We start from the raw sequence: 21,973 nt of genomic DNA on the forward strand, positions 1-21,973 counted from the left end.
AAGAGAATGTCTTTGCAGAAACAATTGATATATCAGAAAATGCATACACAGTGGAATTCTGACAAGAAATAGTAGTAAAAACTACAAAAGCAGTTTGGTCAAAGATGAGAAGAAATTTAGAAGAGAATGAAGACAATAACATATGGCTTCAGTACTCATCTGATGTATCTCTTAGCCAAAGACTTTAGTGCTCCAGAAAGAAAGGTTATTGTTGTTCAAATTGCTGAATACTTCTATAACATCGATTGTTACAGCAGCTGCTTTGTAATGGGTGGACCAAGCTAAGTCTCCCACAAGATGTTAGATGGAACAATATAATTTACTGTTTTGAGTAATATACCAAGAACTGGCCTATTCTGATACAATTTTGTGAACAAGTAGATGGCACGATCATGGCCCAAAGCCTTCATGTTGGGCTTAAGAGAATTGTTGAATATATGATAAACATTCTGAGTCCCATTTCAGAAGCTTTAAACAAAGCACAGAAAAATAGCTGTTTTATTACTGTTGCGGTTGAAATTTAGAAGGAACTAAGAGAGCATTTAAAAACCAAACTCTGCCGTGACAGAATTAAATTGTAAGCATTAAAAAAATGAATGGGACGAACACCATTTCCAGCTCATTTTCTCGCAAATATTGTCAATAATCAGTACCAAAGTCAAACCTTAAGTGCTGAAGAAGAGTTAGCTATGATACAGTTATCCCGCGATCATCCATTCTTAATGCCAACTATAACATCAGATCTGGTGGCGAACCATTCAAGAAACATAGATTTGCTGATGATGTTTTAAAGAAAGTCACAACACTGAGCTGGTGGAAGTCACTTAAATACTTGGATGGGCAGTGCAATTCAGGGAGGGTGCAGCTGCGTTACACTGGGATGGACATGTTAAGTGAAGCTGCGACTGTCCATATCTCCATAGTTGATGAAAGGGATGTCCATCAAAGATGTCCTCCTATGAAAGAGAATTCTTAAGAGAACTAATACAAATTATTTATCTTTCTAACAGCAGCAAGGGATAAAAATGCACAACAAACTTACTCATAGGCAATATTATATTCGCAAATCTTACCTATATGCCGCGCTGTTAATGCCGCCTGTGTCGCCCACTGTTTTTCCTGGGGATTGAGGTGTGCTTTGTGGATTCTATAAAGTAACAGAAGTCAAAGTGAGACCAATGGCCTCCATATTCATATATGTTTGTTCTATTCACCAAACATACTTTTCTTTTCCCTTTCAATAACTTAACATATTTCTACTTGATGAATCTGGGATCCCAATATAAACTACTGGTAAATCTGCTTGCACCACCACAGCTGTGATTTGTAATGCTGCACTACCCTCCCTTGAACTTGCCAGTAATTTCAAGGAGAAACAATATTAAGATTTTAAAACCATGCAGAGATCGAACAAAGAAACAACAGAGAAAAAACACAAAAGGTACATATAATGGGGAAAGGGGGGGGCTCCCAATTTTGACTGCATCAAGTATAAACATACCTTTAAGACTCACTACTGGATCTCTGATTATAACATTCTTAATTATTATTATTAATAATAACCTTCACACTTTTCTCTATTATATCTATTATATTTATTTATTATATTTATATACCGCCCTCCCCCGGAGTTTCTTGTTCTTCTATTCCTCAAATTCACAAATCATCAAATCACTTTTTTATTTTTTACACAAAAAGTCTATCAGGGTTGACAATTATTAAACAATTTAAGTAAGTTCTTTTCTCTAATCAACGACATAAATTTAGCCATCATTACATTCAACAACATCACAAACCATTCTTCTAATATAGGTATAGCTAAAGTTTCCCATTTTTGCTGGTGATAATATTTTTGTTGGGGATGTCTGACCATAAGTCCCAAAAGAGAAAACTCTGGTTTCATTTGTATATTAGTTCGTAAAATTTTCTGAATTGTTAAATGCATTTTTATCCCTTTTTTTAGCTTTGTTACAAATCTCATATGTCCCGAGTCATGCCCTCCGCTCAGCGGAGGTAAATCTGCTGGTGGTCCCCGCCCCCTCCATGATGCGGCTGGCCTCCACGCGGGCCAGGGCATTTACTGCCCTGGCCCCTGCCTGGTGGAACGCTCTTCCCCCAGCAGTTAGGGCCCTGCAGGACCTTGGAGAGTTCCGCAGGGCCTGCAAAAGTGTGTTGTTCCACCGGGCTTTTGGGGGGGCCGGCCGCTGAGCCTGCCTCCTTTTGCTGCCCTGCGCACTGGCTATATATTTGACCATCTGCCAACCCCCTCCTTCCCAGGGTTTGATCACTGGGGTCTGATGCCAGACGTCTCTTATTATTAATCACTTATTGAAGGTTACTGCTGCTATAGTTTTAAGGTTTTGTATTATTTTAATTGGGGCTATTCGATTTGTTTTATTGTGTTGTTATTTGTTGTTGTACACCGCCCTGAGCCCTCTGGGGGTAGGGCGGTTTATCAAATTGAATTATTATTATTATTATTATTATTATTATTATTATTAGTAGTAGTAGTAGTAGTAGTAGTAGTAGTAGTAGTAGTAATAAAAATAATAACAATAATAACAATAATAACAAAGGAAGGTCATCTTTACTATTTATTTAAAACAGTAAGAAATTAAGCCTCTTTTCATATAGATGAGAACCCTGCACTTCATGGGTTACATATTATGAAGTTTTTTAAAATAACATTTCTACTCTCATAAAACACACCTGCAATGATTCAAAGGAAAATGCTCAATTATATAGCATCAGCATGTCCTGACAAATCATACTTGATATTAATGAAGTATACAAATCATCCACAGATCACCAAGCCACAGCTAAATTTTAATGAGGCCACTGCTGGACAAGACCCACACCTCAATACAGTCACTTTTTGTCTGCTCTAAACTTCCAAAAGATATTCTCTCCTCATTGCAATTTACAGAAATTTCCTCTTCCCTATTTCATCCCAAAATAATATCAAATTATTTCCTAAAATTCTACGGACTTTTTTTTAATGAAAAAGGATTGGTTTCATTCCAGTAAGATCCAAAATTATCCCCATCAAGGTAATTACTTTGTTTTTAACAGTAAAAAGAAAAATAACATAAAGTTCTGGCCTTACATCAGATCTTTTTTTCAGATCTTCTTTAACTGTTCCATAACGTTTTGTCAATCTTGCAATTTTAGCCTTGAAGAAGGGAGAGAAGAATAAGACATTAAGTATGTACTCAGTTTATCTTAAGTTCAGATTTATTTAGTCATTTGTTGATCAACACAAAAGCTTTTTAAAAACCCTGTAATAAACAAAGAATGCCCCCCTTACAACCAACTATAGAAAACATATTTACAAACATAAGTACAGATTTCCAAGTATGTTCTTATTCATTTTTTTTGCATTTTTACTTTTATTTTACATATATATGTAATATATCTATATGTAGAGAATAATAATATATAACTGTAAAGTTCTTTCATGATCTGTGGCTATAACAGCCCTTCACAAAATGCAATAGTTTAAGTAAAAGAGCAGTCTGCCACTGAAAAGGCATCATTATTATTAATTGGTACAGAATTTTCCTAATAAGGAAAAATGACAACAGCCCAATCCAGAGGGCTGCAGTGGCAGGGGATGGTGCTGCTGCCACACCGCCTCCAGAGGGGATCCAAGCAGTGAATCCTGCCACTATATGTCTTCCAAACTTACAAGGGAACAAGCCAGATTTTAACAGGTGCACAGTTTTAAATTATATCTGGGTCCTACTTTAAACAGCAGTGAGACCTAACTTCACTGAGAACAGCCTACAATTTTTATATTTTATATATTCTGAGGGACCCGTCTCATCCAGCACACTCTCTTTTTAAACTGCTACCATCTGGCAGACGATACAGGGCCCTCAGAACTAGGACAAAGAGGTTTAGAGACAGCTTCTACTCTAGAGCTGTGGCTATGCTAAACTCCGCTGCTTCATATTGATGTATTTGGGGCTGTGTAGGGATGGGTGGAGGATGATGATGTATGAGTCTGAAATTGTGTGCATCGAGGAATGCTGCTGTAAATTTCGTTGTGCGTGCACAATGACAATAAAATGCTTATGCTTATGCTTAAAATGCTTATGCTTATGCTTTATATTTCATTGTAGTAATTCTCTTCCAGTGATCTACATGCACAATTGATTGCACTTGTCTTGCAGATTTCCCATCAGTCTTGGTTATCCTGAACTGAGATGACTGTCTTATGAGTGCCCATGACTCATGAATCCTTATTTTCTGTTCTTACCAGGGCAACCGACAAGAGTAAAAACTGAGTTTCTATTTTGTCTATAGCTGACATGTGGCCTGCTTGTAAAGTTTAATTTCTGAGGATAAACAAAGTATGCATGAGAAAAAAAGAACATATAATGAGGGAAAGCTAAAATGACTTTTAATTTTTAAACACACATACCTGTAGTTCATTAAGGGCAACTTTATGTCTCTTGTTACATTCAACCTTATCTACTCTAGTTTTCAGATCTGCTAGCGATTTATCAAAGATTGTATACTGCAGGGCACTAAACTTTTCTTCAAGAAACCTCTGGATAATCTGTAAAAACATAAAGAATAAATTACAGGGTTACCATTTGATGCACAATACAGTCAGTATATTCAATATGCCACCATTATTAAAAGCAGATTATATTTATTTGAAAAAAATTATGTACATCAGAATTGAATACAAAGTAATGATGGCACTTACTATATTTTTTCATGTCTATAATAATTTAGGACACAGGTTTTAAGGAGATGGTTACTGTGTGCATAAGGAATTTACACATACACACACACACTGATTCACCCTATATGTCTACTTCCTTTATTTTGCTGCCTGCTCACCTTGACCACTTTCAGGGTACAACCAGATATCCACTGAGAAGAACATAGACTCATGCTGTGTACCAATGTTCCTTGCTCTCTCAGTAGAGAATGATATTCTGCCCCAGGATTCCTAGTGGCATAGGAGGTTAAGAGCTCATGTATCTAATCTGGAGGAACCGGGTTTGATTCCCCGTTCTGCTGCCTGAGCTGTGGAGGCTTATCTGGGGAATTCAGATTAGCCTGTACACTCCCACACATGCCAGCTGGGTGACCTTGGGCTAGTCACAGCTTCTCGGAACTCTCTCAGCCCCACCCATCTCACAGGGTGTTTGTTGTGAGGGGGGAAGGCCAAGGAGATTGTACGCCCCTTTGAGTCTCCTACAGGAGAGAAAGGGGGGATATAAATCCAAACTCTTCTTCTTCTTCTAGCTGCAGTACTAGCATCCAGGTGAATTTTTGGTGATAGGAGACATTTCTGAAGCTAAATTGCACTATTTATTTATTTATTTATTTATTCATTCATTCATTCATTCATTCATTCCACTTTTATACCGCCCTCCCCCAAAGGGCTCAGAATGCTTTCAAGTTCTGCTGAAGGCTGCCAAGGAAAAAATGATAAAGGAAGTCATGGTCCTCAGTTTACAAGATCTAGGCAAGGCTGTAAATAGAAGGACATGTTGGACGTCATTAATTCATTGGGTTGCCATAGGTTGGAGGTTACTTGATGGCACTTACTCCACAACACACATACATGATCTTTATGAGTTCATCACTGAGCAAAGCATATGTGTCTTCAAAAAACTCCACAACAGTGTCAAAGAAGTTGTAGAAGAATCTCACACAGTTGCTTTTCAATTGTCAACAAAGTAGAAAATGTTAAAAATTTTAATCATTCTTAACACAGAGCTCCCAGAAAGTCAATAATTGAGAGCATGAGCATTAATTTTATTCACTGCATTAATGACAGTGTGCAATGACATGTGCAGACGATCACAAGGAGTGCTGCAACCAAATGTTGTTGATGAATGACACAATCAGTGGTAAAGTCATTTAGCACTGCTTTTGTCAAATAAGAAACATACCCATGGTAGTGATCAGTCACTGATGGTGCTTCAATGGTATGCACCCTCCATCTTCCAATGGTATGCACAAGCAAGTATGTTAGTAAGTGGAATTTCGTTGTCTTGGAGGAACCTGCTCAACAGCAGAAAATATCTATTCCCCTTTAGTAGCTGTTCTTAGCTGCCTTACAAATAACAAGTCTTGAGCCAAACTTTCATCTTTTAGAAAGTGCATATAAGCTAGAAGCAAACATTCATGGCCTGGCAATGTTGACTCATCCTGCTGTAAATCTCAATTACCATGAAAAGGGAGAAGAGGCTAAGTATAATAAGAATTCACACCTAGGACATACCTTACCCAACAGGGCAATAACTGTGTGATTCTGTTAAAATAATAACTTATTTTTTCTTAAACATCAAAAATCATATTTTGATAGCATATAATCTTTACACAAAAATAGACAGAAGCCTTTGATAAACGAATGCATACCTTCTAGGAAGATATGAAAGTCTTTATTAATAAAATTTTGGAAGCTAAACAACATAAGTTTCATAGAGACACTAGTGATTATAACACTGGTTATGTTTACTTCTGGAAAGCAAAGGACTTCAATATTAAACAGAAACAGTCACTTGGAGGGATACAGACAGCTCTCATTTTTCTACATCTGAGAGCTCTACATTTTTCTACATCTGACTAGCCTGTGTCAGAATTCCAAAGTTGCCTTTAAGCTCACTGGTCTACTGAATGGTGTGGTGATTTTTTGTTTGCTTTGATGTGGAAGAAATCAGGAATCCGGTCTTGAATCTTCAAAGGAGTCTTCACCTGTTAGATGTATTGTCAGTTTTTCGCTTGGCTTACTGTTTCTATAGTTATTTTCCCTGAAGTTAGAAGCACTTCTGATGCAAAGAAAATTCTTCAATGGTATTTTCTTTTTTCAGAAGAATCTGTCTTAGGAAATTGAGTTCAATTATTTTTCCTCAAATAAGTGTTCGGCAAATCTTGATAGAGTGGCTATCCCAGACTTTTCTACAACTAGTGGTTCAGACCATTGTTTTCTGAAGTTAGAATCCCTTGTTTTCTTATGTGTAAATAATATGGTTATATGTCTTGGAACTTTATTTCTGGTGGGAAATCTTGAATTAATTCCGTAAAATTTTGTTCAATATTAAAAATGTCCTCACCAGCTGTAATAAATCTTTGTAGAATCTCACCAAATTCTTTTTCAGGATCTTTTTTGCCTATTATTTCGGGAATGTTTTCAAACCATAGATTTCTCAATTGTCTATATTTCTAGAACTCTCTCTCCAGCAATTCGTATTCTTTTCTCTTGGCCATCTAACTGGCAAACATTTTCAAATAAATTTTTATTATGTTTACTCTATCTTGTGCATTCTCCTGAATGTGCTTTTTAATTTTAGTCAAACTTGATGTTACATCCTGTCTGAAGTTCTGTAATTCTGTCTTGAACTCTGTTCTTATACTGAGTTCCAATTGGTTAAGCTCCTGTTTTAGGCTTTGAAGATCTTCTTTCATATTATTTTCTGCTTGACTGATTTGCATAGACATGGATTGGAGCTGTTTAATCATGTCTGATGAGCTCACAGACATTGTTCAGAGTGTTGTGAGGCTTGATTAGTTTGCTTTTTATAAAAAAAATTTTCCCCAAAATAAGAGCACAAAGAAACCCCTCTCCCAGAGTAATACACTAACCCCAATAGTGAAGTCAGAACAGTTAATAATTAACAAATCTTTGAAGTTTTTAACAGCTGCAGTTTGTGTCCAGATACAATTTCTAGAGTGGAGGCAGTACATCAGAGTATATCAGGATAATTATAGAGGATTTCATGAAGGCTGAGAAAGTCTATTGTTTATATTAAAAAGTGGCATTTGAGATAATGGCAGGCTTTTGTTCTCATAGTCTATAGAAAATTGACTTCTTAAAAAATGGTATGTTGCTGTCTCTGGCTAGATGCTTAGTCCACCAAAGCTTCACCCCCAGATTTCTCCACAGTCATATACTTTTATAAAGGGGTTCTTTGGCTGCCCATAAATTACACTAAAATTCTCTTATCACTGCAGCTCAAAGTCAGAAGAAGTTCAACATAACTTTCATTGCAGCATTAGTAAATCAACTTGTTTACTGTTGACCTTCTAATTAAATTATAGTCCGTCCTTAGTTATAAAGTTTCGTAACCAGTTGTAATCCATTTATCAAACTGACAGTTTCGTTATTAACTTTGAATTGTGCAACTCAAATAAAAAAAGTTTCTTATAAAAATTGTTTTAGTAATCTTTCAGTATTTTAGAAATCTTACTGCAGATCCATTAAGGCATTCAAAGAAAGCAAAAGTAACAGACTAATGAAAGGGGGAGTAAGAGAGACGGAGAGGCTTTTTCTTTTGCTGAAGACAAGTTTTCAAATAAAACTAAATTAGTCCACCTGTTCAATTGAAGGTCTCCAGAACTTCTGTAGAGACAAGTGCTAGACCTGGTCTGCAGTAAAGCTTATCACCTGGCTTAAAGACCTGGCTTATCACCCCTTTCAGTAAAGTGTAGAAGAACTACTGGAAGCTCAAATTGGTTAAAGCACTATATTCTCTGGAAGTCTGATTTCTTATTTCTGATTAGTACAAGAAAGCACCTGCTCTTCCTTTGAATCAAATAAGTGTTTTCAAATATCTTGAGTTTTCAAATATTTTCACATCTAAAAATGGGGTGGAAACTAGGTTACCTGAAGTGGTGAGGTCTACTTCCCAACAGTTTAGCCAAAGATTGCTTCAAAGATGGAAGAGATCACCACTTAATGGAAAACTGCGCTATGTCCAATCTTGCAGTATATAAGGAACAATTTTGTCATGTCCCCCCCTTTAGGTGTTTGTTACATCTATGAAAACAGGGTTGCACTTATCTCTAACAGCTGCTCATTGAGTTGTCACCTGTGCAGTCACATATAGGCTCTCCATATGTGCAGGCCTACAACTGAGAGGTTTCTGAAGCTCAAAAATTCCTGAGCGGGCTCTATCCCCTCCCCCACACCATTTCCCCACCTTTTTGCAGAAAGATAAGGAAAGGACAGAGCACCCATCATTCAGTCCTTTCTGCAACCAACAGTGGCTACCAAGCATAAAATAGAAAGCTCACAGTGGAGCAGGAGGGAGGGATTTGTGACTGCACAGATGACCACTCAATGAACAACAGTTACAAGAGAGTTAAACTCTGTTTTCATTGTTGTGGTACCAGCGCAGTCCCACATGGGAGAGTTGTCAGCTGACTTACCAAGTCTATGAATCAATTGTGAGTTCTCAGTTGATTAGAGACTACAGTACTCTCTTCCCACAACCACATCACTCAGTGGCATCTACATCCCCATGTCCTAGAGTTACTCATAATCCTTTCAGAATATATTTGATGCAGGAATAACAGAAAAGATGAAATTGTACTCCAAGATCTAAACTGTCCATCTTAGGCTGTGATATGATAGATGAAATAATTGCTTTTGCTCAGAGCATCTTCTCTCTGGGCTTACAATTTGATCTATTTCACTTAATTAAGGGAACTTCTTCCTATACATAGGGATTGTCCAATCTAATCAGATTGCTATGCTTTTTAAAAATTTCCTGCTATGATCAGTTTTGTATGTTAAATCTCTTTCTCAAACTTAAATACTTTAAAATGTTTCTGTCCAGCCTCTCAAGTTCAAAATGCAGTAGGTGCCTCCCGAGTAGACTGCTTAAATGTCTGATTGCATTATTCTTAGCGTTCCATCTAATTAGTTGGTCTTTGTAAGGAAGGATTGTCAGACATAGTTTATTGGCTTGCAGAACCAAATTCTGTTCAGACTTATTTCGGGTTGCATTGTCATTTGGTATACCCTCATGGTTGGTGGCGGCCAAGGTCTTCACACTATCTTTAGCTGGCTGTAAGCCTGAAGGTCGTGTTAGTGCTTTGCGAAGATTGGCCACTTCACTCTCGAGCCGGTTCAGGGAGTTAAAAATGGCCTTAACAGTTCTGGCAACCCATAAGAGCATTTCAGAGCAATCATTAGGGCAGCTGCAAGCATTCTCGGCCAGAACACTGTCTGCAACACATGAGTCAGAAATATCTTTTCCACAGTTAACCTCCCTGACAGCTGAAGAGCTGGCCTCCTTTGTTTCTTCATCACGTAAGTCAGTTAGAGGGGCGTAGAAATTGGTAATTGGGAATCCAGACAGAGTTGGGCTATCAGCTTTAAAAAATTCATCTATTTCTGCAACCATCCCTAGCTGGCCAGAGATCACCACTTGTGAAGTGTGCAAGCTAATTGACACGTTACACTATGGGAAAGCCCCTGGTTTTGACCTTGTACCTCCTGACCTGATTAAAAGAAACACTGATTGGTGGGTACCAGTCCTGGCAAAACTGTTCACCTCAATAGATAGATCAGGGAAAACCCCTAAGGGCTGGGAAATAGCTGTAATTGTCCCTACCTATAAAAAAGGGTGATAGGAATACCCCTGAGAGTTATAGGCCCATCAGCCTACTTAGTACTATCAGCAAGCTATATGCTAAACATCTATGCTGGAAACTGAGAGACTGGCTGGAACAAGGGAACCATTTAGCAGAAGAACAGGGGGGGCTTCAGAGAGGGATATTCAACACAGAATCACTGTGTAATCATGGACCATCTCATAGCTAAATACACATCAAAGCCCCAGACCTCTCTTTATATTGCCTTTGTGGATTTTAAATCCGCCTTTGATTCTATCTCAAGAGATTTACTTTGGGACAAGTACCGATATACTTTGCTTAGTACCGATATAGATAAACGGTTACTAATGCTAATCAGGGCACTTTATCAGAATACCAGCATTAAAGTAAAATATAACCCACAAGGCTATCTAACAAATGAAATCAAAAGTAGCAGAGGGGTCAAGCAGGGTTGTATTTTGGCCCCCTCCTTATTCAATTTTTACATCAATGATATTGTAGCCTTATTCAGTAACCCAAAATTCCCCCCAAAATTGTTGACAAAAGTATCTCTTTACTTTTATATGCGGATTTAGCTTTGAATGAATCCAGCATTCCCATCAGCCTCTGTCAGCATGGCCAATTGGCCGTGCTGGTAGGGGCTGATGGGAATTGTAGTTCCTGAACATCTGGAGAGCCGCAGGTTCCCTACCCCTGATCTAGCTCTTATCTCTAGAACCCCCATTGGCCTAAGGAGAGCCCTAAGGACCCTTGCTGACTATTCTCAGAAAAACCAGTTAGAAATTAACTATGAAAAAACCAAAGTGATGGTTTGCGCTACTAGACCTAAATGCCATATATGGAAATTAAATGGGAAAAAATTGGAGCAGGTTCTACTCTACAAATATCTGGGCGTAGTATTTCAGTCATCAGGACTTAGAACGGCTCATATCAAATATGCTGTTGCAAATGCATCTAGAAGCTCTGGAGCTATTAGAAATTATTTCTGGAACAGAGGTGGGCATCATATTCCGGCTGCCATCAAATTATTTAAGGCCAAATCATTGGCGCAACTATCATATGGTACACCACTCACTTTTACAGCCCTGGCCCCTGCCTGGTGGAACACTCTTCCTCCAGCCGTCCGGGCCCTGCGGGATCTTGGTGAGTTCCGCAGGGCCTGCAAGACGGAGTTGTTCCACCGGGCCTTTGGAGTGTCCAGCCGCTGATATAAGTGCCCCCGCCTCCTCCTACATTTTGGGCCCATTACCATCTATGGGCCCACTCTTTTTCTCCCCTTCTGGGAGAGTTTAACAGGGATTGTTGCGGGCATTGCTGTTATTAGTCGTTCTTAATTGCTGCATTTTAACTTAAATTATTTACAGTCTATTATGTAACTGTTATTTTATGTTGTTCATCGCCCAGAGCCCTTCGGGGGTTGGGCGGTCTATAAGACTGAGAAATAAATAAATAAAATAAATAACCGGCTCCCTCTGCAATCTTGAGCGTCCTCAGTCAAAATTCTTGAGGTCTATCCTACAGCTCCCAAACAACATTTCGAACGCTGCTTTGCTTATAGAGACTGGCCTAATTTCAGTACAAGCAAAACTATGGACACTCTCTCTACTATATTGGCTCAGGCTATGCTATTGCCAGAGGGGTCTTGCAAGACTTGTCTTGTCTGACATATTTGTTCCCCCGTGGCTTAGAGCAGTTTTACGGAAACTATCACATTATGGACTCTCTCAACAACTAATTACCAGCATGAATTATGATAGAGCTAGGGATCTTGTTAAACTTAGAATCATAGATGTCGAGAGGCAACACGGTCTGAATAAACTTAAACACCCAATTTTCAGTAAAATAATGCTGGAATAAACTTTCAATAATGCCTTATCTTGGCGCTTTGCTTTGTTTAACGATTAACTATCCACGACAAGAGCCCTCACGGCCTACTCCGTTACAATGCCCTTTCGTCCAACTATATCAACGGGATTTATAACAAAGTACCAACTGAGGGTAGAATTTGCAGTTGCCAAATAGGAGGTGTTGAAAACTCGGAACATATATTATTTGAATGCTCATACTATGATGAGATACGTTGGATGCTTCTGTCCTTTGACCAGACAAACTCTCCTTTGGCTAAGAAAGAAAAGGTTAAAATACTGTTATCAGATACCAATAAAAATCTAATGTATTCTGTTGCCAAGTTTGCCTGGATATCAAGTAAAATCAGGAAGGCCCGACAGAGCACTACTGGCTCTGCCAGCTAATCCTTATTATTAATTATTATTAGACTGACCTTCCACTCATTATCTTGAGCTGATGTTCTGAGTTTCTGAGGCCTATTATCTGCATTTTGTTAACTGTTTTAATCTGTATATTTGTAATATCTGTAAATTTTATGATTTTAATTCTTTTGGATCTTGCTGGTCAATGACCGTAAATAAACTATGATGATGATGAAAATGTTTCTGAATACTGTCTGAAAGAAGTGATAGCAGAAATGATACCAAAATTAATACAAGTGATATCAGAAATGAAACATTTATAAATTAAATGAATGGTGCTTTCCTTACAGTTAGCAACTTGGAAGTCCCCTGTTTGGCTTCTGGCATGCTCATGGTTTGAGATAGGAAGGACTTCTTCCTGGTGAAGTGCAACTAAAGATATCTAAAATGCTTAAGGTATTGGACTGTTAACCAACACACAAGTCATAAACGACTCTTTAGTCTTTTGTAACCCAATTTATTCGCATACTTTGTGTTTTTATGCTTAATATTATATTCTCGTCTGCTTAAGTGTACTCTTAAATTTTACTATGGACATACAAAAGTTCTAAACCCACGCCTTATCTATTAACTACTGTACTCCTTCACAGATTAAAGAAAGAGGGGATATAGACTTCTTGCCATTTGAATAACAAAGCACCCTTAACTACCTAGAGTTAAATACACAAAAAAACCCCATGAAAGTGCAATACTGATATGATTAACAAAAATTCTCAAATTAGAGATTACTGTAACAAGCATGTTGGTTCAATTACATCAGTCCCCAGATGAATGTGCCAGTGCCTTATCACAATAGCAAGAACTCTAGCTAATAAAGAAGGGGAGGACAAACTTCAGTTTCACCTGGATTGTTTTGTATCTGAGCCAACATGTTTTAACGCAAAAAACAAAAATAATGCTTTACATTACAGGCAATGTCTTCAACAGAAGAGTAGATAAACTCTACCTTTTCTAACTTCTGATTAACATCCCCTCTGGTTGTAATTTTTACTTCAAATTCTGCTTCATACTCTTCTCCCATGTATCGACGACGTTTAGAATGGACAGTGTCCATATCCTCCGATTTGGAGCGCTTCCTTCTTGATGACTCACCTAGAAACACAGGGCACAATCTTTAAAATGCAACAGACAGAAAGACCACCAGAATATTCTTTGTTCTGAGGCACATATCTATTCAAGGAATACCAAAAATCATTAGGAAAACAACAGGTTGGACTTACCATGAGGCTGTCTTTTCTTCATTGGGATGAAGTCATCCAGGCTGATTAGGTCACGTCTCCAACTGTTCAGGCAGGGCTATGCAATTTTTTTTGCTACCCTCCTGGACTGTAGTGGGCTGGCCCTTCCAGGAATACATAGCCATGCTCTACTAGTAGTACTGTACTCAATTTTAAATATAAATATATGTATTTATATTTATTTATGTATTTATATTTAAAATTGAGTACAGTACTACTAGTAGAGCATGGCTATGGTATTCCTGGAAGGGCCAGCCTCCTACAGTCTAGGAGGGTAGCAAAAAAATTGCATAGCCCTGCCTGATATATATATATCCTCTTCACTAATCCACTCATTACTCTTAGGGTGGGAAGTGGATGAGTTTACCCCACTGAAGTGATGACAACCTGTAAGTCCAACCTGTCATTCTTCTTCAGTGGGACGAAGTCATTGAGGTTGGTTATATACGTAAATCCTCCCAAATGGGAACAATTTCTCTGGCACACATATTATCTGGCTTTCCTCAAAGTTCCTGTAGTGCCATGTTGTAGGGCTTTTCTTCTAAAGGCAACCTCAGCTGAAGCTTGCTGATCGAGTCTATAATGGTGCGCAAACACAGAAAAGGAAGACTATGTGGCTGCTCAACATAACTCTGCCACCGGAGCTTTGGAAGTGAAAGCCGCTGATGTCACTGCAGCTCTGGTGAAATGCGCAGTTACGCGTCCCAGTACCTGCAAATATTGGCATTTGTCGGCTATCTGAATACATTGCTTCACCCAACTGGCAATGGTCATTTTTGAAACTGTTTTTCCTTTATTCCACTTACCATAAGCAACAAATATAGAATCTGTTAGCCAAAGGACTGAGTTCTATCATTATAAAATTTTAGAGCCTTCCTGACATCAAGGATATGCCATTCCTTTTCCTTTGGATGAACTAGGCTTCAGACAAAAGGATGGAAACACCACCAGTTGACTCAAATGAAATTCAGGTTTTACTTTAGGAACAAATGATGGATTAGTCTCAGTATCTACTGACTCCTTGTTGAAAAACATATCTCCTTCCTTATGTAAAGGTGTTCCTTATGGCAACACCACTGGTTGACTCAAATGAAATTCAGGTTTTATTTTAGGAACAAATGATGGATCAGTCTCAGTGTCACCCAACTCCTTGTTGAAGAAACATAGCTCCTTCCTTATGTAAAGGGCCCGCAGCTCCAAGACCCTCCTAGCTGAGGTAATGGCTATAAGAAAAACCACCTTCTAAATTAAAAAGGACACATCCATCCTTCACAAGGGTTCAAAGGGTTTTCACATCAAAGCTTTTTAAAACTCTCCCCAAGCTCCAGAAAAGAAACCCTTGCACAACAAGAGGGGACTGCTGAGATTTGCCATTTAAAAAACTCTTAATCATGGTGTTTCTGGCTAGGTCTTTGAAACTTCTTTGTACCAGGACAGCTGAAAGAGCTGAAACCTGCCAATGTAGGGTGTTGGGTCGTAACCCTATTTTCCACCTATGACAAAGAAAGGTAAGGATATCCATAAGGGATGGTTTCAAAAGTGAAAGTTTCCTTTCCCATGCCCACTTTCTAAAGGTATACCACATGAAATCATTTATACGATTTGTGGAGTCCCTTCTTGAACCCAACATTATATTAACTACCTATCTAGGTAGGCCCAATCTCTTTAGGTCTGCCCCTTTAATAGCCACACTATCAACTGAATCCATGAAGGATCTGGGTGGACTATACGTCCTTGACTGAGTAGATTTTCGTCTAATGGTATTCTCCACAACATTCCCTGTGACAACTGTACCAAGTATCAGAACCATGGTCATTGTGATCAAAACGGGGCCACTAAAATTAAGGTGATGCCTTTCTTTCTGACTTAGAATCTTCCCCAATAAGGGAAGTGGAGGAAAGCCATAAAGTAGACCTTTTGGCCACTGAATCCTGAGGGCATTCACCCGCTTTACCTGTGGTTCCCCAAAAACAAGCACAGAACCTGGGAACCTTTCTGTTCGCCACTGAGGCAAACAGGTCTATCTCAGGTAGGTTGAACCTGTTCACTCTCTAGAAAGATTGTCTGATGAATACACCACAGGTTCTGTCCCCGGTCCTTTCAGCTTAGCCAGCTGGCCTGTGTGTTTGTTACCCCAACATTTTGCTATGATGCTTTGTACATTTTTTTTCTGCCCAAGTAGGGTCTTTACTGCTTCCTGATACAACATCAAGGGCTTCATGCTCCCCTGCTTGTTTATGTGGGCCTTGGCTATTGGTCTGGACAAACACATGCTGTTTTTTTAGCCTGTTGCTGAAAGTACCCAAGCAAAAGGCCTGCAATTCCAGATAGTGATGCTGAGCTTCTGCTCCACTACTGACTAAATGCCCTGGGTCACTAGTTCCTGGCAATGAGCGCCCCAACCACATTTGCTGGGATTGGTAGTTAGCATCAGTTGAAGGGGCTAGAGAAAGGAAATTCCCTGTTTCAGGTATCCCAAGTTGGACCACCACCTAACCTGTCTTTTAATCTGCTGTGTCAGTGGTAACCATTTGTGTCTTTTTTTTTTGCACATGCTGCTGTGATGGGGTAGCAGAACGTACCGTAGGAGATGAGTGTGCAACCTTGCCCAGGGGAAAATATTGTTTGTCAAATTTAGTCCATCAGGTCCATCAGATCTTCTCTTTGCTTGCTACAGGTAAGTAGAATCATCCCCTGAATCTTGAATTGTTTTTCCTCTGGCAAGAAAACCTTCCCTTGAATTGTATCTATCTTGGCTCCCAGATGATTAGGTGTATAACTGATATTAGGGAACTCGTCTCCCTGTTGATGAGGAATCCATGTTCCTCCAATATCTAGACAGTCTGTATCATGTTCTTCTGGAGCACCTCTGAGGAAGCCCACAGGAGGTTGTCATCCAGGTAAGGATAAACATGGATTCCCACCTACCCAAAGGTGTGCCACCAAGGTGACCAACACCTTTATAGAACCCTGGGATCCAAGGATAGACCAAAAGGTAAGGCCCTGTACTGAAAACATTGTCCACTGGTGCAGAAGAATAGAAAACGTCTGGATGATAAATGTATTGGGATATGCAATATGCCTCCTTTATGTTCATGGAGGTCAAAAAAATATCCTGCTGTAGGACAAGCAGAATGGAACATAGAGACTCCATCCTGAATGTTGTTTGTTTTTTAATCCAGTAGTTGAGACACTTGAGATTTAAAATGGCTCTCCACATTCCCTGTCCCATCTGGTCTGTCAGTACTTTTGCTGTGGTTGCAATGTTCAGAATATGCTGGGCAGCTTCTTTTAAGATGGTACTTTTTCTGGAGAGTTTGGCTCTGAAGATCTCTGAAACATGTGCAGAGGTGGGGAGGTAAACTTGTGTTTGTGACCTTCTTAAACCACTTAGTGCATCCACAAGTTGATTACTATCATCTCCCACGTGTCTACAAAGTGCAGGAGACTACCTCCTTAAGCACAGTCAGCCTGAAGACATCTTGGTGGAGACTGATCACGTCTTGATTGTTGTTAAAACTGACATCCCTGATGTCTGCTTCCATATTCAGAAGGCCCTCTGGATCTAAAGCCTCTCTGCTTGAAAGAGGGGCAAAAGGATCCATAATTCTTTGCCTTGTGATCTTTTGCTGACAAGTTTGAGGAAGAAATCATCACTTTCTTCTTTCTCTTGGTCTCAATAAGGACTTTATTTATTTATTTTTGAGGCTTTATCCAGTGCAGCTTCCCCAAACAACAATTTAACCCCAAACTGTTCTGTTGAGAGATTGGCCTTTGTGTGTCAACTCTCCAATTTTTTAACCACAGATTCCTACAAACCAGTACTGTAGCAGCCTGTGATCTGGCATAGAATTGCATTGCATCTAGTGATGCATCTGCTATGAATTGGGAAGCTTTCTGTATCTTCAGCAGTGATCTTCTTAAGGACATAGGGTCCACCTCATGATTCTGCAGGAGATTCTCAGACCAGATCACCGAAGCTCTGGCAATATTTGAGAGAACAGCTCGAGCTCTGATTGCCAAAGAGTCTCATACGCTTTTTTAAAACCTTGTTGGATTGGCAATCCAGGGAGTCTTTTTAAACATTTCCCCATCCTTTGACAGGATTGCTCCGGAATGTAATGGCACTACAGGCACATTCACCAAAGGCACTTTTTCTCCAGTGTCTTCTTATTTAGGGAATAACACTTTTTTGCTATCAGCCCCAGGGAACTGCTATTGTCAGGAAGGGCCTACTCCTTTTCAATGACTGCATCAAAATGCTCTGGGAAGGGGCTTCCAGAAATCGGCTTTGCTGGCTTCTTAAGCACCGTGTTATCAAGATTAGCTGAGGAAGGATACTCTCGTGATCTCCACACTTTAGCTAGTATTTCAAAGCGTTTATGGCTTTAGGCAGAAGTTTCTAGAAATGCTTCCTTGCAAATAGTCTGGAAGAATTATATCTAAATTCTTCCTCATTACCCAACCAATCTCCTTTCTCCCTGTCTGAACCCATAGCTTCAGATTTGATGGAATTGGATTTCTCAAGGTCCATCTCTTGAGTCACAGGGTTCCAAATGGTGGTCTTTTGCAATATATTTCAGACACTGCTTGGGGGAGGACTCCAGTGACTGAGCTGTTTTCCTCCCGATCACTGTCAGATTGAGAGGGGAAGGTGGATCTATAACCTATTTTCTCTCATTTGGTTCACATTCTCCCTTGCATCTCCAGCTGCGAGGCTTTCTATTGTGTAGGGGTGGACTGTCAGATGCTTCTGTCCTTGCAGCTTCAGTTGGGGCTGTTATTGGAAACACGGCTGCTCTGCACCCTCACAAAGGGCCTGCTGAATTAGGGAGGCTAGGGTCCAGAGAAAGACCCAGGAGCTTGCAGTGAAGTCTGTGTGTATGTGGGGGGAGGCCCCCCCCCAAAGACTGCAGATGAGATCATGCTGTCACAGGTGAAGTGTTTCCAGTCCTAGAATTTCTCGTTGTAAACACAGTCTATCAGTCATCAAGACAGTTCGCTGCCTGCATGGGGTTTCGTGAGGTTCTGCTTCTCAGAATTTCTCCAAAAATGCTCCATATGGCATTGCTGAGACTTGTCTGCCCCTGGAACTTGTTCTGATGCCTGCAGATCTGCTCTGGTGTGCTCCTATGATACAGGACTTCCTGGCCCCGAGAGGTCCTCAGCCATCCCAGGTATGCTCAAGGCTGGAACAATGGGGCCTAGGCTTTGCTCTGGACTACTGGAACAACCTGCCCTAGCTACCTTCATAAGACCTAGATGTCTCCTTCTGGACTGATGTTCCTGGCCTGGGGGACTTATCCTTATTTTTCTTATTTTTCCAGCTCCTAAAGGAACTGAATTGGGCCACTCTTCTGTTTGGACATGATCAGATAAATTCCTAAAAACCTTCTTGTTCAATAAAGCTTCGAATCAAGCCACTTATCTTAACTGCAGGGCTATCAGAACTGGAATGACCAGTCCCCCTACAGTCCAGGAGAGTAGCAAAAAAAATTACATAGCCCAATCTGAACAGTTGGTGTGACCAAACCAGTCTGGATGACAAAGTCTCACTGAAGGAGAACATCTAATTTTAATTTAAATATTCACTGACATAAAAATTAAGACAAGATTATCCCCCTAAATGTGGGAAAGCCTTTTAATGTTTTAATTGTGATAACATGCTGTAACATGTACTGTTGATTTTTAATTTATTTCATGCTTTGTTTGAACTATTAGCTGCTTTGTTGGCCCTTACTGGAAAGAAAGGAAGCATACAAATTTTGTAGATAAATGAATAATTGGTGGAGTTAAAATAGTTCTCAGCATCAGATAGAGTAACCTCTTAGTCAGAAAAGTTGTAGTGTTAAGTCAGTCAGATTGGTAGTTTTTTGTAACTCTTCTGTATATGTCAATTTAAAAAAGTATAACAAAGTGTGCATGTTTGTCTTCTCTCCCTTCTCCATATGCACAGACACACAAACAAGCAAACATTTGAATTACAGCAGAGAACTCCAAAAGATAAGTTTGTGACCTATTCATAGATTGCTAGCTGCTGCTGGGTAGCTCACATAACCCCTAGAAGACCAGGGAACAGATCACAAAAAATCTGTTCTAAGCTTTAAAAAACATTTTTATTTAATAGGATTTCTTCTCAGTAGTAGCTTTGTTTCTTGTGCACTTTGGAATTCAGGTTCTGTTTCCAGAACAAAACAAAACATGGTAACATGCTGGGTAGTATACAGGAATAGATTCAAAGAACTAGCAGTCCCTTCTGTCCCGTGTGCACACACTGTATAGGAGTATTGTAAATAACAAACCATTCTGCTACTACATTTTTTTGGAAAATCTTTCATTTCCAAAAATGCATTGTTTAATAAAACTAATCAATGTTGGATAAATGAAATACCAATCTAACTGAGCAGCTATTAAGTTCTTTCATGCAAGTGTCACATTAGGATACTCTCCCATGCAATTTGTTTAGGAGATCTTGCATCAGTTACTACCTCTTAGCCTAATCTACCTCACAGACCTATTGTGAGGAAAAAGTGGATATAGGAATACTATTGCACACCTTCCTGAACTTCTTTGGAGGGGCAAAGATCTAACAAAAAAGGGTTTTTTTCATTTCATATTTGGCTTCTGGGAAAATTAACATAGCATACCTGTTTTGTTTACTACATCTAAGCAGTATAAAGATGATCAATTAGATTGCAGTCATTTTAGGGTTTTGTTAAAATTTCCAAAATAACCTAATCTCTACAGCACAGAGATGATAGGAATTAACAAGGTATCCTTGTATCTTATACAACCATATTCTAATTAAAATACTACAGTTCAATACAAAATATAAAACTATAAATAAACACAATTTTTCTATAAATTCTTAGATATTACTAGAAGAAACATATTTTGTCATTTCTGTCATACATACTTCTTACTAGAGGCCTCTCTTCCTCCTCCTCTTGTTCTTTTTCTTCTGCTTTGCCCAGTTCTTTTTCTTTTGCCTCTTCTCTACCCTCTGTGAGAAAAATCAGATTATTTTACCTTATTGACCAAAAGCTCCCCATTTCAGGTCTTGGCAATTACTTCTGTGAGCATATTAAATCACTGCATGTACAAAAAGAAAAACTTAGAATGTTGTTGTTGAAATCCAAAGGCATTATACAGTTCTCTGTTTACATTACACTGCTCGAACAGACACATTGCTGAACATTTATTCCTACTGCGTATTTTTACAATTCATTACATCAATCAAATCAATTCTACTATAACAATTTAAAAAAAAAATACCCTGAAGTTCTCATATAAGCTCTCAAAGGACTGACAAAACATAAAGTACTGCAAGAGAAATTTCACCCACAGAAATTTCTCCTATAGACCAAAATACATCCCAAAGCACTTGCCTTGGAATTCAGAAGACTACCAAGAGCAAAGCTGGGGGAATGAGGAGTTAGCAGTGGCAGGAAGGAAAGAGAAGATAAGTGTTAGATCCAACAAAGGTTGCCAACTCTGTGTTGGGAAGTTTGAGATTTTGGGGTGCAGCCTAGGGATGGGAAAGACATCAGCAGAGTATAATGTCATACAGTCTATCCTCCAAAGCTGTCATTTTCTGCAAAGGAACTGATCTCTGCAATCTGGAGATCAGTTGCAATTCCAGGAGATCTCCAGGCTCCACCTGGAGGTTGACACTCCTATATGCACCCCAAGATATAATTCACAATTAAAACAAATATACAATAAAATATCAAATATCTACACATCATCAGAAAATTACTAAATTTGCCTGTGCGTTTTCCCCTGCCTCAGTAATGAGGGAAATTTTCTCTCTAGTGAACATTTTCAAATATTAATTTTAAAAATTACCACATACTGATATAGCTATATCTATATATTACTACAGCAAAGGGGTAATCATTTTTCTTCCCTTGTGCTTGTAGCAACTGGTGCCTTTTTCTTTTTTGACCTGGTTTTATTTGTTTGTTTGTTGAGGCCATTTGCTTCCTTGCACTTTTAGAAGGCACTTGATCCTGTGAAGATGCCTGTCCCAGATGCAGGCAAAATGTCAGGAGGAAATGCTACTAGAACACGGCCATACAGCCCAGAAACCCACAC

General features: G+C 39.1%; 1 protein-coding gene across 8 annotated transcripts in view; it reads right to left on the reverse strand.

Annotated features, from left to right (window-relative positions):
- Positions 1–21,973, reverse strand: part of LOC125434394 (activating transcription factor 7 interacting protein) — a 128,563-nt gene that overhangs the window by 33,846 nt on the left and 72,744 nt on the right. For all 8 annotated transcript variants that reach the window (XM_048499705.1, XM_048499709.1, XM_048499704.1 and 5 more), the window contains exons 3-7: positions 20,793–20,879; positions 13,585–13,730; positions 4,427–4,564; positions 3,107–3,172; positions 1,074–1,147 (exon numbers count right to left, since the gene is read on the reverse strand). In XM_048499705.1, the coding sequence (XP_048355662.1) occupies positions 1,074–1,147; positions 3,107–3,172; positions 4,427–4,564; positions 13,585–13,730; positions 20,793–20,879 (511 nt within the window). The remainder of the gene's footprint in view (positions 1–1,073; positions 1,148–3,106; positions 3,173–4,426; positions 4,565–13,584; positions 13,731–20,792; positions 20,880–21,973) is intronic.

This window comes from Sphaerodactylus townsendi, linkage group LG06, assembly GCF_021028975.2.
Source record: "Sphaerodactylus townsendi isolate TG3544 linkage group LG06, MPM_Stown_v2.3, whole genome shotgun sequence".
NCBI classification, from domain to species: domain Eukaryota; kingdom Metazoa; phylum Chordata; class Lepidosauria; order Squamata; family Sphaerodactylidae; genus Sphaerodactylus; species Sphaerodactylus townsendi.